The 21,574-nt window shown below is 39.9% G+C and overlaps 1 protein-coding gene across 7 annotated transcripts in view; it reads right to left on the bottom strand.

Moving 5' to 3' along the window:
* Positions 1–21,574, bottom strand: part of XPO4 (exportin 4) — a 113,548-nt gene that overhangs the window by 78,653 nt on the left and 13,321 nt on the right. For 3 of the 7 annotated variants that reach the window (XM_089899758.1, XM_089899755.1, XM_022574471.3), the window contains exons 2-5: positions 19,990–20,095; positions 14,667–14,808; positions 10,413–10,551; positions 412–528 (exon numbers count right to left, since the gene is read on the bottom strand). In XM_089899758.1, coding sequence (XP_089755884.1) covers positions 412–528; positions 10,413–10,551; positions 14,667–14,808; positions 19,990–20,095 — 504 coding nt within the window. Of the gene's footprint in view, positions 1–411; positions 529–10,412; positions 10,552–14,666; positions 14,809–14,915; positions 15,071–19,989; positions 20,097–21,574 lie in introns of those variants that run through there. The other 4 variants (XM_089899756.1, XM_089899754.1, XM_022574473.3 and 1 more) reach the window with 3 other exon arrangements.

Genomic DNA, 21,574 nt, shown 5'->3' with positions numbered 1-21,574 from the left:
AACTTTACTGCAGAGCCAAACAATACACACGAAACAAAGAGCCCACACCATCTGCAATAACACTGAAATACACAGCCCTCTCTGGCATATAGCCAGGCCTATTTTTAAGGCCAGCGGAGTCCCACCAATTGAATTAGTTCTATCTAAACACAATAGGAACAAAATTAATAAGCTAAGGGTCTTAATAGTAGCATTTCCTTTTTAAGACTAGAATTAAACAAATAATCTTAAACCGTCAACTATGTTCACCAAACCTATCGCTTTACTATATCCTATGAAATCACGACGCAAACCTTCAAGTATAGGCTGTTGTTCAACTAGATAAAAGCAATGTCCTCACTCCACTAGCAACAAATTGAGTGAAAAGTGAGTGATCTAATAATTAAAACACAAGAACAAAAATACCAGTACCTGAAAAACTCTTTTGCAGTTGCCATGGAACTCCATACTCAGTCCAATGTTGCTAGTTTTACTTGAACTTGAGAATTCACTCAATAGTGCAGTTAGAATAGAACAGGCCAGAGTTTGCTGTAATTGTTTGATAACAAATCATTGTGAGGCATTATTTTCCCGATGCTTTGTTTCAATACAATATTTGTTCAAACATAATGAAACATTTTTATCTTTAGTCTTCCATGGTATCTTGAGATCTTATACCTACCAGCCAGAAAGTCAGATATGACAAGATAAAGATTAGCTCTCCTTTCCCAGTGGCCTTGGGACTGTTTAGTATTCCTCCTCACTCCAGTTACACAAACGTATCTGAGACCTGAACTCAGGACACACTCCTGAGTACTCCTACTAGTACTCAACTACAGAGTGTAAATGATATTTTAAGATGATCAGTATTTAACATATCATTTCGTTGAATTCACACAACAATCCCTATCCCCATTTTACATTTGAAAGAAGTGAGATTCAAAGGGCAGGTAATTCGGGCCAGCTGAGATTTGAACCCAGGTCTGTCTGACTCTACGTTCTGATGTCTGTAAAATGTATTTCCAAATAGATGAAAAGTGAAACGGATTTTATGGTCTCCAAAACATTAACCACGTAGTACTCCCAAGTTTTTAAAACTGAAAATGACGATTTTCCTTCTCAATGGCTGTATCCAACAAGCGTCTACTCTCAACTCGCTGCTTTTATTCATGGACTACTCAGAGTCAAGGTGCCATGATGGGGACGATACAAATTATTCTGGCAAGTTTCCAAGGGTTACAGAGAAATATGCACACTACCTCTGAACAACCGAAAGATTAAAGTCAAGATGATACTATTTATGCAGCTTATACAACAGCTGAGCACGGTCCTACCCGCCCACCAACTGCAACATCTTTGCTCAGAAATGCTTCTGATGTCAGTACCTTGACCTTACAGATGCTTATCTTGGCAAATCTTAGCAAATATACATAAAATTAAATTCCTAAAGATTAGCATGAGTTGATATTTGTTGAAGATGAATGATGGTTACATAGGTGACCAACAGACTATTTGTAGTATATCTGTATATCTGTGTATATGTCTAAAACTTTCCTCTAAGAAAATGTAAAAAAGAATTAAATTCCTATTTGCCTCAATCTTAACTAGGGTAAGTATGATGTATAATTAACAATTATGATGGCACACTAGCCCAGAGACTCAAGCAGTTTCTCAGACTTTTCCACACCAAGAAGCCCTAACAACACAGAATACGTGCAAATACCCTTGGGAATCCGGGGGGTATACAGACAGGGCTGTGTTCAACAGTAAGTCCTCTGACTATAGCTCCATTAGCTTAAACACACACACACACACACACTCACTCTCTCTCTCTCTCTCTCTGTAATTGTACTTCAAAATATATTGATACATCTGTTTTAACATTACAATGTCCCCTTTTACCCAATTTTCAAGAAAAGTGCGTAAGTTCAACTGCCTTTGCATGGACCCAGGCACAAGGAGGAAGAAACCAAGCATTAAAGAGCCTCTTACAGAGAAACAGTTTATCACATACTTCATCTTACAGTTGAAAGAGACCTTAGAAACACATCAAGTACAATCGTTCATTTTTTTAGTTAACAAAATTGTATTTTAAAAAATGGCTTTCTTTTAAAATGGTGATTAATGACCAAAGTGCCAGCAATCAAAAGTTCAGATACATTTAAATACCGTTGGGATCAACCATGAACAGTTTTTAAATACAGCTAGGCTTTGGTGGGGAAAGTGGGTAGTATTAAATTCAAATTAATGAAATTCAAAAGGAAAAGTTAACTTACAAGGATCTACCATGATGGATTACAAGACCATATGATCCTGAAAACAATCTTTCCCCATATTTTTTGCTCTTCTCCAACCCTTTCTAAATAAGACTTCAGTGAACAGGACACTATGAACAGATACCTAAATGTTTAAGAAAATGCGTCTTACTAAAAAAAGGAAACTAATTTTGGAATCTCAGGTGAGATAATCAATCTACTGAAAACAGAATTCATGCACAACTTATACAAAAACATGCAAGCTGAAAAGAACCCAGAAGCACCATCAAACACAAACTTATCGTTCTTACCAATAAATTATCTATAGTAGTTTTGCACAAGTAATTTAGCCACAAATTGTTTTTTAGTGCCAAACTATATTCACCACAAAACAACATATTTTTAGACTACGACCATATTTAAATTTTTAGTAACACGACTCTAATTAATGATTGAAGCCAACATGTACTCACAATAAAGCTTTATTTTTCTGTGAAATAAACACTTCCTAGGATTACAAGCACGTGTTTGTGGTCAGTGAGCGCAGAAAAGGGCAGGAGCAGTGAAAAGGGACAAGCGTTTTGAGGTTACTACTTAGGAAAAGGAAGAGTTTTTAAAAGTAAAAGCCTCAGCAGACAAACAAGGAGCCCTCGGTGGGATGGGACTGCTTTTGAGATGTAGCAATAAAGACATCCCACCACAACTACAAACTTCACAACAATGAAGTACAAATTCACCCATAAAAGAAAGTGTGTTCTTAGTGCATAAGTATGAACAAAACACATTCTTATTGTGGACTTAGCTTGTTGAACATAAGAACATTTTGTTTTTAAATAACTTCTTCTTCCTACAAAAGTAACCATCCATAGGTTACTACTGTAATATTTGTTTACAGCTTTCCAATTTTGAAATGCAGTTATACATTATTTATTACAATACCATTACTATTAACCCAATGTACTGTTTTGTATTCTACTTTTTCCACTTTCCACTTATGAAATAAAAGGACAAATTTTCCAAAACAAGTGTCTCCTTACCAAATTTACCACTCAAAAGACTTAAGAAATACATAAAAATAAATTATGCAGCATGGTTTGTGGTAATGCCAGAAGTCAAATGTCCTGGCCTTGACCCACCTAAAATTACCAGCTTTATAAGAACTAAAATTCAGTAAGATATTTTCATCATTAAAAGATAACCAAACAGTTTAATTGCTCCTTAACCTGGAAGCCCTGAAAGGATTTGAGATTAGCATCATAAACATTAATTATAGGGAAATCCCTGGCGGCCCAGTGGTTAGGACTTGGCACTTTCACTGTGAGGGCCCGGGTTCGATCCCTGGTGGGGGAACTAGGATCCCACATGCCGCATGGTGTGGCCAAAAAAAAAGATTATACTACTGTGGCTCAGAGGTGCTAATTAAGAAATTCCTGGAGAATGATGAATAGGAAGCACTGATTGTACATTAAAAGAGCAAAGCACTCTGCACAGATCAGAAAAGCACTTCTCCCTATTCACAGAGGAATCAAGCACACACCGTGTGTCTAAGACGCATTACCCGATACGTTTATTCGTTTCCACAACCATTTATCAATTAAATCTCACTAACATAAAGTGACTTGCAGAGCAGGGGCACTGAGACAGCTAGGGAAGCTCCTTCTCGGGACAGAGAAACGGAGGAAGGAAGCGGGGGAAAGGCACCCACAAGTTCTTGTCGTCCTTACCCTTGTGGACGTTCAGTCTGCCTGCTTCACACTCTAGGTGTCAGGGGTCACCCCGAGTGTGTTACCTCTTGACCCCCCTCCCTCCCCCGACGGACCAGTGCCTCCAGGGCTGCCTCTGCCTCAGGCAGGGCTGGATCTTATTTCTGTACTAGAGATGGTGATTCCAATACTTCAGAGGGTCGGAGACAAAACCTGTGGTGGGTACTGCAGAGAGGTGAGTCTCAATGAAACCAGCTGAAAGGTGACGGACTGACTGGTAAGCAGCATATATGGGGTTGTAACACTGAAGTTAACAGGGATGAAGCCAGTATAGAGTACCATTAGTACAAATCTTAGACTTCCAAGAGGCTCACGTGGCAATGCTTCATTTATCCAGGATCATAAAGAAGTCAGGTAGTATCTTAATTTTCCAAATGCAGCAAGCAAACACTTTTAATGAAACTTCCTTCATGTAAAATTTTCCAAGAGAATCATTTCTAAGGCAATGATTACATGACGTGGTGACAAGGAGAGCGCCTGGACTCTGCTGAAACACACAGGGCAGGGCTCCCAGCCTACGACACTTGGGGGCAGAGCCCCAAGCCCCGATGCGCGTCTGCCCACAGCTCTGCCCGATCACTCTGTCTGTGCCTGTCACTCGCTGCTGCCGGCCACCTGACCAGCACTAACAAGCAGTCCCAAAGTGCCAGCTTTCATTTTCAGCAAGTCAGAAACCAAACAATAATCGCTATCACAACTATCTCCCAAATAAATTCTGAGCGACAACACTCTGCAGTCTCTTTCAATAGTGCAGAAAAAGAAGTCAGAGAATCTGGGCTCTGAGAGTCCAAGATTTATCACTTCAAGTAACTGAGAGCAAACCACTTCATCTACCTGAGCCTCGATTTTATCTATGAAAAGGGCTACTACCCTGTACACTGCAGAATTCACACGATTGTCCTAACCTTCAAATCAGATAACGCAACAAAAAGTACTGTGTAAATGTAGCAGGTTCTGATAAGATATAAGGTGAAGCGGCAACAGTATTCTCATCCTTATCATAAAAAATAACCTATTTCGGGGGCTCCCCTGGTGGCGCAGTGGTTGAGAGTCCACCTGCCGATGAAGGGGACACGGTCTGGGAGGATCCCGCGTGCGGCTGGGCCCATGAGCCATGGTCACTGAGCCTGCGCGCCCGGAGCCTGTGCTCCACAACGGGAGAGGTCACAACAGTGAGAGGGAGGCCCGCGTACCGCAAAAAAAAAAAAAAAAAAAAAAATTTGGCGTCTTAGTCCTTCTTGACTGTTATCTGCAATCCACCAAATTAAAATCACAAAATAAGTTATCGATTAAAAAAATATATACTAAACTAAAGCATCACTAGAGCAATAGAGCGCGTACTCACTAAACATCACCTGGATTAATAAACCAATGTTTGCCTCTGTGCCTGACACGACATTAACACAAGGGAAGGCAGAAAATGAATAAATGATGTGCTCCCTATTTTTTTTCCCTACTGATGAATTTCAAAGAGAAAAGTTAAACATGTAAAACAAGCAGAAGAAATTCAATGAGGTCTCGAGGTTATGAAAGAGTCTAATATGTTTTCTTTCACTGAAGTACTAAAAAATCACAAGTTAATTCACTGGCTAACAACTGAAGTACTGCTGCCTTCGCATTAAAAATCTTTCAGCAGAATTCTCATTTCCAGTAAAAGACATTAATTTCATGACAGTGGAAAAACACCCTTCAGAGACAGTCTGCCTTACTCTCCAGCTTACTGTCACAAGAACAAGATACTCAAACACTAACTCCAGCTGACAAAATAAAATACTCTTGTTCAGAGAGAGGACTGTCTCTTATAATAGCCTGGCTCTTACCCCAGGAGCTTTATTACCAAGAATAAACTTTATGAAAGGTTGCCATACATAAAGCAGACTTCCAGCTGCTCCTCTAAGCAAACATCAATGAGACTTGTGATAAGAGAGATTAAGTTGCTATCACGTCCGGGGCAGCACTGCAGCACACGGGGAATTTCTCACCCTCTTCTCTCTAGCACGGCAAAGAGGAAGAAAGGAGGCTTAAATGATGCATTCAACAGCTTTAAAAGTGACTTAAATAGGCCTACTTCTTTCAAAGGAACTAAAACAAACATGAAATAGGTTAAAAATTTAGCTTAAATGCTAATTAAAATTTGACCACTTTCTTTGGGAAGTGAAGCCTCTGTATGTATCCCTCCGAGGTCTAACACCACTGCAAAGCAAGGTGAAGCAGCCACAGAGGGAGGACAGCCTGTGCACAGACTGGAGCAGACAGCACAGAACGTAATAGCCACACAAGCACTGTCCCTCTGAGAGGACATGACGATACACAGAAAACTGAATGGGGCTACAAAATACAATCTCCACAGGAAATCGTTTAACTCATAAACATCTACAGAGAACAAAGACCATAAGATACTTCTCAGAGCGTTTAAAGGAAAGCTAATACGTTGCTTATATATTTTTTAAATACTCAATTAGTTTCCATCCATGGATAATAGTATAAATACTTTCTTCTGATTTTCAACACTTAAAATATTATTTGATAGAAAGAGATGATAGTTCATGTCCTAAGATTCTATAAACAAAGGGTTGTGAAACCACTAACTAGGGACATAAAACAAACATTCACTGAATGCTTACTAAATGCACTTAATATTGTCTTTCCTCTTCTGGGCCTGGATATTACCACATTTATTCCACGTATTAGTAAATCACCACCTAGAGAAGTTAAACAATTTTTCAAGTTAAGTAGGTAGTAAATGGCAGAGCTAGGATTTGAACCTAAGTGTAAATCCAAAATCAAAATCTGTGTTGTATCATGTTATCCTGCCCCTAAACTCATTTAAACATGCATACTTGACTAGCATGATGCTGGACCAAAAAATACACTCTTAGAAAGCAAGCAGGAAAGCCAGACTACATACAGTTCCCAGTCAATTAGGGTTGATTGGAAGCATCATTCTAGAAGATGTGCAAGGGTAAAGTTAGTCACCTAACTTAGTAATTCATGAGGTCAACCCTTTCTTTCATCCAAAAAAAGCCAGAGTCAGTTATCTCTTCCTTTCAAATATCTCTTAAAATCACCTTTATAAAGACAGTTTCTAGCCAACATTGTATCAATGTTCTGATCTTACCATTTTACTTTCTTATCAAAGTTTTAAACCTCTCTCCCACTGCTATTCATGTCTCTGAGCCTAAGAAAATCTTAAGTAAATTCTTGAAGCACTCCCACAAATTCTTAACAGTCTGAGAAGAAGACAGAGAGGAAGATAGATTAAAATGTTTTACTGGTCTGTAACCTCATTTTTTAGACCTGCTGAATGAGCAGGAATGGCTCCAGGCAGGAATTCTGAACTTGCCATATAAATGCAGGAATGCTTTCTGAGTTGTGTTTTCAGTGTGGTCACCAAAATAAATTCATCCAGCAATCTTGAAATTAAATTCTACCCCCCGCTACTGACTTCTTACCGCTACAGAAGTTCTCAACCCTGTTAGCAGAAATTCAACTTTAAAAAACTGCTTTGGAATATTTCACGAGGACATTAAATTTATCCACTCCCCTCAAAGTGTATGTACTGTGAACAGAGCAAAATCCTCTCTAACTAGACAGCTACATCTGTTCCAATCATTCTCAGAGCATCAGTTATTTCAGTGGCTCAAAAACACCAATTGCCAGGTTGCAGTGGGCCTACTTTTTGTGGCGGGTCAGATTACCCGGGGAGAGGGAGCGGAGAACACAATTCCCGAGTGTGTGCTCATTGCTGAGGGGCCAGGGCTCCGACTCCTTCGGCATCCGGCTGCCAAGAAGCTACTCGTGGGGGTGAGGACAGGCTGTAGAAATCCTACCTTAATACTGAAACCCCAGTCAACATGATCACCCAACTACAGTCATAAAAGCAGAGATCCCAGAGTTGCTGCTTAAGTTCCTAAAGTTTAAATCCTGGTCAATCCAATGAGCTGGACTCCTTCACCGCAGATTGTCAAGTGAAACAATGTGTCACCTGACACATTACGAAGAGAACCAAAATTATGAAGAGTAACTTGATTTAGAGCAGTAGGGGCTGGGATAATATTTCCAAGTAGCAGCCTCAGTTCCAAGCCTTTTCCCTACAAGTTCTGGCTAGTCAGACCACCACTTGATTTTCCCTTGACCAACAGTGACGTCCCCGTTGGACTGCGCACACGGCCATTGGTTAGGCAGGAAATGCTAACAGATATCCACGGAAATGTAAGACTACGGATGTACTGACACAATGAATGTGGGCAGCCCTGAAGCATCAGTATCCCGAGAGCAAAGCTCTTCATCAGAAATGGGAGACTATGTCTACCAATAGAGAGAATTTTGAGAGCATATAGATTATTATTAGTAAAAAGTAGCTTCCCAATCATTTCCACCTCAAAACATTGTAAACGGAATCTTATCTGGGGACTATTTTCAACAGAGCTCCTCACTATATAAAACAAAGCCAAAATAACTCATAAAACGTAATGACTGGGGTTCCCTGGTGGCGCAGTGGTTGAGAGTCCGCCTGCCGATGCAGGGGACACGGGTTCGCGCCCCGGTCTGGGAAGATCCCACATGCCGCGGAGCGGCTGGGCCCGTGAGCCATGGCCGCTGAGCCTGCGCGTCCGGAGCCTGTGCTCCGCAACGGGAGAGGCCACAGCAGTGAGAGGCCCGCGTACTGCAAAAAAAAAAAAAAAAAGTAATGATGCAAACATGCACATCTTCGAAGTTGTTAGTTTTAGATATACAATTAAATTTTAGAATACTAAGATTAAGTGTTAGGAACATAAAATTAGACCTTTAGATATTAAAGTCTCTAGACTACATGGTCCAATATGGTTGCCATTAGCGACATGTGGCTATCTGAATTCAAATAAAATTTAATTAAGATTATATAAAATTAAAAATTCAGTTCCTTGGTCACACAAGTCACATTTTAAACACTCAAAATCAGCATGTGGCTAGTGCGGTCCCACGCACTGGAGAGGAAAGATACTGAACACTGCATCAACACAGAAGGTTCTACTGGACAGCACTACTCTTGGAAGAAAGCTGCCACAAAAGTGACATAGAACACAATATCTACACAATCAATAATGAAAACACAGGTAGAAACATTATGTACCTTGACTGTGTGGCTGTTCACTGGTACACAGAGCTGTCACAACTCACTGAAGTGTACACTTTCAATGGACGCAGTAGCGCCTGTAAATTATTCCTCAGTAAAGTTGATAAGGAAAATTCCAAAGGAAAAACAAAAAATACCTAGGGTAGATACAGGAAATCCTGACAACTTGTTCATTTATTCCTTCGGTGGAGACCCTGCTGGGTCACTCCCAGCAGAGTGGAGGGCAGACAGCAGGAGCGGGAAGGTGAGCACACGTCTGTGTGGCGGGGAGAGACCCAGACACTGTGAAAGGGAAGGGACAGTGCACGCGGTCCTCCTAAAATGACCACAGCACCCTAACTCACACCACAAACAACCTAAAATCACACCACGCGCCGAGGGCCCACTGAAGACACCAACCATACAGAATCGTAAGGGGTACAGCCTCACAGATATCTCAAATGATTAAAAAGAAACTGGGAAAGTGAATAGACTACCCAAAATATTTAAAGATTTAATACCTGAGAATCAGAAGAGCCAAGACTGGCACAACACTGTAAATCAACTGTAATTCAATGAAAAAAGAAAAAAAAAAAGAAGAGCTAGGTATTGCCAACCCCAATTCAACATGAGTTAAATCTCACCCAGCTGATAAAAGTCAATGGTTCCAGCCAACAACCACAGCTGATCAGTAACACCAGCTCCAGCTCCTCTGGCCTCTGACAGGGCGGCCACAACCCGTCACCCTCCCAGCTGACCGGTTCTCACAGGCAGACAGGAGATGGAGAGGGGAAAAACCAACCAGGCTTCCCAGAAAACTCAGGAAGCTGACAGTCACACCTGGTAGTCATGGCATACCTTGGCCTATTAGTATTGCAACATTTAAGAATTTTTATGTCAGATATCATTTTATATTTTATTCACATTTCCATTATCACTAGTACTTGTCAACGGTTTATTAAAAAGAGGGGGAAATGTTCAACAGAAGGGAAATGGTTAAGAATATTATGGTACATTAGCTTGTAATATTTGACACCATTAAACAGGATTATGAAAACCATACGAGGTTTATGAACTTATGATGATTATGAACACTGGCAACATAAAAAACAATCAAATGAAAAAGCAAAGTATACTGTATCTACAGTACGCACACATGTGAAAAACGGACTGGAGGAAAACATGAACAAATGGAAATTGCTTGATTTCTTAGACTGTGCCTTTTTTCTTTTATGTAGATATCCATTACTGTTGCTATAACGGTATTTGCGTAATACAAAATAAAACTTTTAAGTATTTACGAATAGTTAGCACACTTACCACAGTGGGGTTGCCACTACTTATCAACTGGCTGACTTCATGAAAAATGCTTTTGCAGTCAATTGATTTATCTAATGATCCTCGTTTTACAATTACTGCTACTGCTAATAGAATCTGTTCCCGAACATACTTTTGGAGGCTGTAAAACATAAAAATCATTGTGAAAACTTTTACACAAATCCAATATAAAAATACTCCCCGACTTCTCACTGTGCCGTAGCTGCTGACAGCGCGGCTCACGTCTGAGGTAGCGTGCTCCTGGTTATGCGCTGACTCCACAGCCAGAGGCCTGGGTTCCAATCCACACTCCAGTTATTACTGGCTATGTGACCCTGGGCAAGACCGTTCACACTCAGAGCCTCAGTTTTCTCACATGTGAAATGGGGATAACAGTAACAGGGCTGTCACAAGAATTACATATTCTTAACACTGCACCCCGGGCACAGCAAGCGCTACGTGAGCGTCAGCAGCTCCGGGTGGTGTTATCAGCTCACTAAGCCAGGGGAACATGCTGCCAGTTCAGAGCCACATTCGGACCTAATCTCCATCTCCAACCAGCAGTACCATCTTACATCCATTCCCTTTAACATGGAAAGGCAACATGCTAGCTAGCCAAGGTACAACATTATGGAAACATACACGTTCTTCTAAGCCTTTGTAAATGTTCATATCTAATGTTCATATCTGTCCCTCAGTGTGGTGGCAGAAGCACCCATCTCAGATGGAGGCCTCCTACAAAGGGCCATTGGGCCACAAGGGCACACGGATTTAACTGCCTTTTCACAACCGTTTCTTAAAAAGAAGGCTCAGAAAACATAACCCTAAACTATAATCCAGCCTCTAGAATGCCGTACAGATACAACCACCACATGCCCTTGGGATAAAACCCAAATTCCCTAACACGGCTTAGAAGCAGTGGGTCCCATCCCAGCCTTCCTGGGGTACTCCCAATTTACCCGCTGTCCAGAACAATGATGAACAGTGCTTTCTTTTACTCTGAAAGGTGTCCCCATTTGGACATAAACGATATGGCCACCCACTTCTAAGGCCCTTCATGGCCAGGGATCTGCTCCCCTCTCATGGCAGCCCCTCCACGCACTCTCATGACCACAGCTACACCAAACCTCTTTCAGTTCCTGGCCTGTAAATGCCACTCTCTGCACGTGGCTGGTCAGTACACAGAAGGGCTCCCTCACACTTCACACAACACGCAGCGCGCCGCGCCGAGCATGCTGCTGTAGTCCCACAGGAAAGCACGCCGCCTGCGGCATAACACGCACTCACCAGACATTCATACAAACGAACGAACGTGTCTCGCTCTGTCAAGGACGAAAAGGATTCCTTCAAAACAGACTTGAAGCATTCACTAAGCGAATAAAAGCAAAGATCCTACTGTGTGCAAGAGTGTGAATTGACCAAAGGGAATATTCGTACTTTTGAGGGGACACGATAGTTTCAAACACACTGACTGCTACTCGAAATGTACATAAAGCTGGCTTTAAACATTGTTACTGGCAAAAATTATAAATTACTAGGAAAATAAATAATAATACCCAACATTTATGGAGTGCCTATGACCTGTCTTTATATAAACTAACTTCACAAAAATTAGTACACTTAATCCTCACAATCTTTTTAGTAAAGTACTATCAGTGCTGTTATTCACTCCATTTAATAATCAGAAAATTAATGCACAGAGAGGTTAAATAATCTGCCCACGGTCATGGAGTTAAGTGGCAAAGGGGGACTCACAGTCCCTTTCTCAACCACTATGCCGTACTGCCTTTAAAAAAGTGTGCCCTGGTGGCCCAGTGGTTAAGACTCTGCACTTCCAATGCAGGGGGTGTGGGTCTGATCCCTGGTCAGGGAACTAGATCCCACATGTCATGCGGTCGTGGCCAAAAAATAAATAAAAATTAAAAAGTGTACCCTGCATTTCACTCTGTGCAAATTTTAATCACAATTAGGAGGAAAAAAATAGAAAAGGAAAACTTCCATGCATGCAATGGGAAGTACAGAACATTACGTACTTAGTATTCTACAGTATATAACTTGTAGCATTCTACCCATGCAGAGCACCAAAAGTTTTAACTTGACTCTAATCCATTCATCAGACCTTCTACAAGATTGAAATGTCTGTGTCATGAAAGACAAAAAAAAGGCAGAATTATTCTAGATTAAAAGAGACACAGGGCTTCCCTGGTGGCGCAGTGGTTGAGAGTCCGCCTGCCGATGCAGGGGACACGGGTTCGTGCCCTGGTCCGGGAAGATCCCACATGCCGCGGAGCGGCTGGGCCCGTGAGCCATGGGAGAGGCCACAGCAGTGAGAGGCCCGCGTACTGCAAAAAAAAAAAAAAAAAAGGAGACACAACAACTAAATACAACATGTAATCTGAGGCTAACCCCTGGATCAAAAAAGTAACCTATAAAGGAGGAAAAGGATATAAATAGCATTTTCCAGAACATTAGAAATATCAAAATATGAGGTCAGAATTATATTAAATAATATAAATATAGTAATTATATCAGGAGTATCCAGATGATCTCTTAGAAGAGACATGCTACAGTCTTCAGGGATGTAGTATCACTAAATGCTGGCTGAGCCTCTACTAGGGAGAAGGCACGTGAGTGTTCCCAGTACTACTCTTTCAACTTGGCTGAAAACTTTTTTTTTCTTTTTTCCAAAATAAGAGTTTGGGGGAGTTCCCTGTGGCCTAGTAGTTAGGATTCTGGGCTTTCAGTACCATGGCCCAGGTTCAATCCCTAGTGGGGAACTGAGATCCCACAAGCTGCACAGCAAAAAAAAGAAAGAGTTTGGGAGACAATATTATAAGTGAACTATTTCAATGTGGAACCCTACAATCAACTCTAAAATAACTCCTGAATCAAAATTATTACGGTGAGATGATTCTGGATGACACAAGAGATGACATGCATAAACACAGCTGAAACCGGCCGAGTTCAGTGGGGGGTGGAGGTGGGGCTGTGATAAATCAGCAGCTCCAGGGCAAGTTGGTATCCACCCAAAAGGGTTCATTAAGCAACGGATTAAAATTTAAATAAAGGAAGAAAACCAGCATGAAGGAGAAGAGAAAGGTTTGAAATGGGGGCAAGTTTTCCTTATTCTGTTAAAATCAGAAAAAATAAGCCACACCCTCACTCAGAGATCTGTATACCTGCTAATCCCTGGAACCCGCTGTCCATTAAACCTGTAATGCTAATAGGCTAAGTAACACTTGGTTTTTTTCTCTCATACATTTTTCGATATGTGAAGCACTTATTAGCACTTTACTGAGTGCAAAAGTCATGCCAGTAATTATTATTAAATATTATGAACTCAGAGGCTGTCAGTGAAGTCAGCAGGAACAAAGGTATGACAGCACGCTCGAAAGTTTTATGCATCTTTATCGCCGTCAATCAACATTCCGAATTACCAGCATTTCTGATTATGTAACATTTTCTTCACTGAGTGTGAAACTAAGTATCTATGAAAAAAGTATCCAACGGCACAAACTGCATACATACAATGTACGGTGCCTCGTCTTAGAAGACAACTTGGAATTAAGGGGACTTTAAAAAAAAAGATACAGAGTAAATGAATTTCTCCCAAAGTTGTACGGCTAATAGTTTTCCTTATTTGTTTTTAAATCATACAAGCAATGAATACACACAATCTTGTAAATTTTTTAAACAATACGTGTATAATATAAAAAGAAAATTCACTTTCATCCCATTCCTCAAATCTGATCCCCTATCCAAAAAAAATCGTTAAAGAATCTGGTACTTTTTCTTCTACAACCTTTTCAATGCACGTTTCTAGGTATTGACACATATATATACGTGTAACATTTGGTTTGATAATGGTGCCTGATCTCCCCTCACCCTCCTGGCTACTCACTTACGTCTTATAATACATACCAAGAACCAAAAGAAGATCAAGTTAAGTATAAAGGATTTTCGACAGAGTCAAAGATCAACTTTTATTTATAACCAAAATCCCGGAACTAAACAACAAAAAAAAACCCTAACATCGAAGCACAATCTCTTCAAAGAAACAAAACCCAGTGACACAAGCTTAAATTAAAAAGTATTCTTTCATTAAGTCCCAAAACAACCTACAATCGTGTGTGGGTTTTTAAAATACAAGCCCACACAGGGCTTAACCATAAATGTCAATCATTAAAAAGTAAAGGAAAAAGCATCCCAAAGGATGGCTCAGGGAAGCGTCTGGCAGCGCCTCCCCTGCGCACTTACTGAGGCCTCTGTAAGACGTAGGTTAAGAGGAATGTGCGCAGTGACTCGACGCTCCCTCTCTCCAGGAGGATCCACTCGCGGACAACGGCCTCCATGACGGCTGTGGCAGCTTGAAAGAGGACGTAGTCTACCTTACTCGTTTCTAAGGAGGAAACAGACACCTTCTTCAAACAGCAGCTCACCTTCCCCTGAACATTGTGCATTTCTTAATTTTAAAGAGAACTTTCAGACAAGGAATGAGATGGTTACCTGTTCCTTTTTTATCCAGTGACCTTTGCTCTAGCACCACAAAGAGGTTAGTTCCTCTCAGAAGACACCTCAGGCAGGTGGCAGCTAATCACCGATCACAATTTTCACAAACTTTCCTCACCTCTCTTCAACTGTTACTTCCAAAGCATGAAGAACTAAAAAATAACACAGCTTTAAAAAAAATAAAATAAAAATATAAAGCAATCAGAAAATTTCCTAAGAGATTCTCACCCTGTGCAAAACAGAACTCTGTATCAGAAAAGTATCTAATAAACTAGTCTTTGAACATTACTATCTGCGAGGAGCCATGCTGTCAAAATATGTTTGTTCAGTAATTAATCAAGCTTTCAGCAGGATGGCCCGTCTCCAATAGCAAGTTCAGAAATAAACACAATCATGTTCATGTTCTTTTTCTCAAAATGTTAAAAAAAAAGGGGGGGGGATCACATTTACACAAGGTGAGAAGTTCTTGTGCATTTTCTGATTGCAATACTGATCAAACTGAGTAAAATCCCAAAGCTACACTCAGAAAGATCCAGCTTTAACTAGCAAGTTACAGTATCCAAACTAAGAACTGAATCAGGAGGGGAAAAAAATAGAAAATTAACATATTGAAGAAATATTTTACATTAATTTTCTATTTTTTCTTTAATTCAGCAATACCACTACAGTCAGTTTCCAAATAGCATTATCAAAAGGGAGAAACAGTCAAAATGAAGTCAAGAAAAAGCAGAAACTTTTTGAAGCTCTACAAAATAACCATCATGCGAAACCCATGCAGAGTCTGATTCAACTCCTGGGTATTTGCCAAGATCACTAGACAGGAGTGCCTGGAAGCCCGAGAAATACCTCTAGGCACAGAATAACACCTTCAAGAACTTCTCAGAAGAGAATGAAGATACAGGCAGGCACATCATTTTCTCTCCATTTCAAGCACAGATCATTTAAAAATATTACAAGTGATCTTGACACAATTTTCTATAAAACTGTGCGAGAAAAGGTATGCCTACATCAATTCCTATCACACTAGGCTACAGCACGGGAGTTTTGAACATACTAAAACTAGTAAGAGGAACCAATCTGGACCTTTATTTTTTTTAAGTTTGATTAGTCCATGCCATCTTAACATGAATTCTAATTGAGATGGTAATCAGAACTCACAAAAATTTAGAAACCTTAAAATATAATGAATAAATAAAGCAACAGCTTCCAAAAATGTAAACCTATTATAAAAAGATGTGTTTAAAGTTTCAGGAGAAAAAAAGTGTTTTATTCAAAGAGGACTGGAAACAGAAACCAGTTCTATCTATTTTGCTCACTAAGGAGAAATATGGTACTGCCTCATAAAGGTAATTCAAATCATCTCTTATTATAAACCTCTTCTTGAAAGAAAATGATGGTTGTTTGCCTATCTGTACTTTCTACTGAAATCGTAAACATTTTAAGGACCTGAAATTCTTAACCATGGATTTTAACAAGGAAGCAAAATTGTAGGGACTCATAGAATTTTAGAAATAGAACTCCGAAGATCATCTAATCCGATCCCTGCATTTGACTCTTGAAGAAACTGATGCACCAAGAGACTGTGAGAGGAAACTGCAGCCCGCGTGGCTGGGTGATGTCCTCTGGTGACATGCGCCTTGCCCTAAATGCAGGTGCCAACTAGACAAGGCCCAGCACATACTCCTGCTTCTCGTGAGCAAGGAAACACGCTCCTGTCTAACTCCCTGTGCTTACAGCCTAGCTTTTTTCTGCCCCCTCCCCTTTTTTGCAAGGGTCAGTAGGGGGACAATTACAGAAAGTAAATCACATTCAGAAGTTTTCAAGATACCTCTTTTCCTTAGATTTCTCTGTTTGGTATCAATGAAGATCTCTAAATTACTATTCCTATAAGAAACTGTCTCTAAGAATGGAGGAATCTGAAAAAAAAGAAAGCCAGATTCCAAAGTTAAAGTTTTCCTAACCTAATAAATTACACTTTCTCATAAAAACTGCCATTGGCCTTCACAGACTGCACTTAAACACAACAGAAATGTGCAGAAGATGCTCGCGGGAGCTCCGGAAGCCTGCCAGCAGAGGATGAGGACTTGACACACACAGGAGCCTTATTCTTGCTTCCTGCTGGAAAGATGCTCAAAATTGCAAGGTCCTTGTGCAGAACTCACAGTTCATCTAGAATTTCTAATACTCTTAGGGATGATTTCCCACTGACTAGGACACTGTTTAGATGACAATTTAGTTTAAGCCACTTTAGCAGGAAGCTTTCACTTCCTACCACAGTAACTCTTTAATAATAATTACGTAAATAAGATTCACACGCATCTTGTCGGCCATCTGAAATTCGAGCCAGGAAGACTAAAGCGAGAGTGAAGGTAAGGGCCGAGAGGAAGAGCACTGCATTCTGGCTTCCGGCAACTACGCTCCCCTCTCCGGCCCTGGGGCTCCTGTCCAAAGCAGAGGCAACGTAAGCTGCACAGTGACACACACAAGCACACCAACGGTAATGTAATAAGTCTCAGGCTCGTTCTGTTTTGTCTCGGATACCTCCGAGATAAGAAACGAAAGAAATCCTTTTCTCCCTGAGAAAAGGGCAAAAGGAAGCTGCTAAGTTAGCTCCAGAAGTGCTGGACCGACCCCTCAAGGTCTGGGGGTATTTCTTTAACAAGAGCAGAACTCACAGGTTTTTTGAAGGAACACCTGACCCTACAAAACTAGTAAATTCCTAAGTGCCAGAGACTTCTGAGGCCAAGAGGTCTGAAAGTGCTCTTCTAACAAAACGCACAAGCATGCAACATGCACACGCACGCACGTGCACAAACACACAGAAAAGAGCAAAGAAATTAAAACTACAGTGAAAACAAAAGAATAAGACGAGAAAGAAATGAGATAAAATGAGAAACATAATAAAACTTAAGTTAGAAGTGGGAAGGAAGAATTTTAAGAGGCCAGAAAAGGGAAGCATCCAAGAGAAAGTCTCCCCTTCATTAGAATCTATCACCCAGACATTCTATAAAAATGACTTATAATCCCGAAATAAGAATGTGAAAATTCTGGATTGCGATCGACTGCCACGTGCATGAGAAGTCTTCTTAGAGGAATTAACCTTTCTGGGCTGGTGGCAACTGAGTAAGGAGTTAAGATTTTCTGTGAAGTTTAGATGTAAACATTAATGTAACACAAGGCTTTGCAGTACATTAATGATTATGCTTATAACACATGCACCCAACCTTTTAAACAGTTAATGTCTCAAAACCCAAACTGCTTCCAATAGCGCGGCTGGAACTAGCAATACTATTCTTTAGAAATTTTTATCAGGAAAACAAAAGTATTCTAAAACAAGCTCACAGCATAACAAAGCAATAGTTCTTCATAACGTATACATACTCTAAAAAGGAAAGAGTGGTATAAACAAATACACTCTAATAACATACTTATCACTTAGATTGGGTATTTCCAGCTAGCACAGAAGGACAACTGAGTCACAGTCAGTCGGAAGTCAGATGAGACACCACTGGGACCCTGTTTATGCAGTGAGGGCACAGCCACAAGAGCCAGACTCAGATCATCTGAGGTTTTCTACATCTATTAATGCTCAGCAGTTTCAAGGCAGTAAGGATGAAGCAAGGCTCCCTTAAATTCTTAATGATGTTTAGTTTTGCTTCTTTTAATTTAACACTGAGTTATTCTCCACAAGATAACAAATTTCCTTAGTGCCAGAAGCAAATTCAACCGAGTATAAAAACAGACTACTCAAAAAAACCCAAAAAACAAAAATCCCCGCCTCATTTAGAATTAAAGGTGGTTATTAAACTGCTTCTCTAATGTAAGATCTAACTCCTGAAGGAGACAAGGCCGCCTTTACCGCTGATGCTAGCTCCGTGCAGAGGACAGAGCATATTTCAAAGGCCATCTGAAATGAAGTAACGGGGCAATGACATGTACATGACTGTTCACAAAGTGCTTTCAAATGTTACTACGTCTGCACCTCACTACGACTTAAGACAGTCAAGTCCATTTAAGGCAAACGACATCATTATGCCCATTTCACAGATGAAAAAAGGGCCTGAGAGGTGAAGTGACTTCCTCAAGCTGCTTCCAGGCCGCAGGCACCCTGGCGCCCGGCCCTGCCCACTGAGCCCCACAGTCCTCACCCCAGCCCTGAGCTGGAGAGCACTCTGCACACAGAGCTGGAATGGCAGGCTGTTTCCATCCAGAAACCAGAGTGCTGGTGGCTACGGATTAGTCTTCCTAAAAGCACAAGAATAAAAGGTCAGATAGTTTCGTTCCTAACGCTCAACTAACCAATTCTGTGGTCATGGACAACTCAAATAGCCTTCTTTTCTGAGCCTTCAATATGGGTTACAAAAAAAGTGGCTCCAATTAAGAAAAACAGCCAACAATTATCAGATTATAAAATAACAATAACCAATGAAATCTCTCTTAACTATTATTGAAAAATACCTAAGAGGCAGAGAAAATGCCATCTCTGAATAAGTTATGACTTCTGTGATAATTTTTAAAGGAAAGAGATCACTTCCATACATATGTCAGACATAAGGTACTCACAAAACATTTTTGACAAGAGTAAAAATCAATGCTTCATTTTAGGACATACAATGAAGATCCTACACAGAACTAACCAATATTCGCTAAGCGAGCTGAGTACAAACTACATGGTTTTTAAAAAATGATGAAAAAACAACTAAAAGAAACTGTAGAAACCCCCAAAAATAATCTTAATTTTAAAACACTGGGATACGTTATAGTACATTTCCTATAAGTGATATCATACTTGAAAACAACAGAAAAAACATTAGATTTTCCTCCCACCATTAACAGCCTTGATATTACGGTCAATAATAAAACAACTTATTGAATGTTTTCTTTAAGGAAGAAAAATCCAAAGCAAAATCAGAGTTTTCTCTCTGGCTTTATGGAATATCTTTAAAGCCACTTCAGTGGAATGATTATTAATGGAAAATTATAACTGTACAAACCTGCTTATTTTTAAAGGAATTTAAAATATCTAAAGTTCAAGATAGAAAAACTAGGTATTTTTAAAGTAAACACTTACCCAAAATATGCTTGCAAACTGCAAATGGTGATTTTGATTTCCTAAATGATAAGAATATATGCTCAGCATGCTGGCGCTGCTCAGTGTTAACCATGGAAGGTGGTGCCTTGAGATTTAAAAACAAACACAAACACAGAGCACACTTGTTTAATAAGGAAGCTTGAACAATAGCAATCCTTTTACCCACAACAAGAGAAATACTTTCACTTTCAGGGGACTACGGGAGTACAAATTCTTGCTTAATTTTTCTTAAGTAACTATAGTATTAAACTTCATGATAAATATTTAAAATACAGTTTCAGGGAAAAGAAACAAATTCCTGACAAGGTTTGGATCAGAATCCTTTCAAGTTGCCTACTTTTAAGAAAGATATATTTATTTAACATCTTTTTGTAATTTTTAAAAAAAAACATAGCCTACTCATTGCCTTTTATTCCGAAATATACCACTCCATCTAAACTGACCAAGTTCAAATAATTTCTATTCTTCAGCCCTGGTGAAACTGAATCCAAAGTTACTAAAAATTGAACTTCTAAAAACAATCCTTTAAGATAGAAATATTATCAGATAATTCTACCTCAAGTTTTCTAAAATCACTATTAAACCAGAAAAATTAGGAACAGCGAAGTTTGGAGTTTACCAAACTCCTTTCTGAATAATAAATTAATCAGCCAGAAAAGCCAGCCTTCTCTCTCAACAAAAACAGCTCCTAAAAGTCTGCTCAGGTTTTTAAATTCCATTTTGTTCTAACAGTCTTTCCTCCAAAGATAATACTCTTCTGAACCAGCGCTACCTAAAACATACATTCCTAAAATATACATTCAAAGGTTATCTTTGACCTTACTGAGACCCATCTGAAGAGAAGAAGAGATTGCTTATACAGCATACAGATCAAAATATCAGATTTCTCAATTTGGGAGGGGAGGGGAGGGTGAGGGGAGTTGGCAGGAAAATAAACCTTTGTTATTGTAACCAATATAAAGTGGGGAAATCATCATTTCAACTGTATTCAAAGACTCTGGGAGATGAAAAACATAACCAGGTATATTAGATTAATATTCATTACAAACTATATCAATTATGCAACACTAGTTACTCTACTTTCAGTTAAAATAGAAAAAAAAGAAGTAAATCCAAGAAAAATTAACTTTGATTCTCTTGCCTAAAGGAATTCTTATAATTAGCTAAAGCCAGTTCAGACTACTATTCCTAATGATATAGCACCCTCTACAGCTCTCTAGATAAAAATGAAAATATTTCCATTAAAGAACTACGTTAAATAGGTAACAAGGATACACTGTACAGCACAGGGAATTACGGCCATTATCTTGTAATAACCTATAATGGAATATAATCTACAAAAATACTGAGTATGGGGGCTTCCCTGCTGGTGCAGTGGTTAAGAATCCACCTGCCAATGCAGGGGACATGGGTTTGATCCCTGGTCCGGAAAGATCCCACATGCCGCGGAGCAACTAAGCCCATGTGTCACAACTACTGAAGCCTGCGCGCCTAGAGCCCGTGTTCTGCAACAAGAGAAGCCACCGCAATGAGAAGCCCGCGCACTACAACAAAGAGTAGCCCC

This window comes from Delphinapterus leucas, chromosome 18, assembly GCF_059928025.1.
Source record: "Delphinapterus leucas isolate spDelLeu-1000000601 "Yukka" chromosome 18, BTC_Dleu_Yukka2, whole genome shotgun sequence".
Classification (NCBI taxonomy): Eukaryota; Metazoa; Chordata; class Mammalia; order Artiodactyla; family Monodontidae; genus Delphinapterus; species Delphinapterus leucas.
Note: the sequence above shows the minus strand (reverse complement) of the source record. Positions and strands in the feature narration are given on the sequence as shown.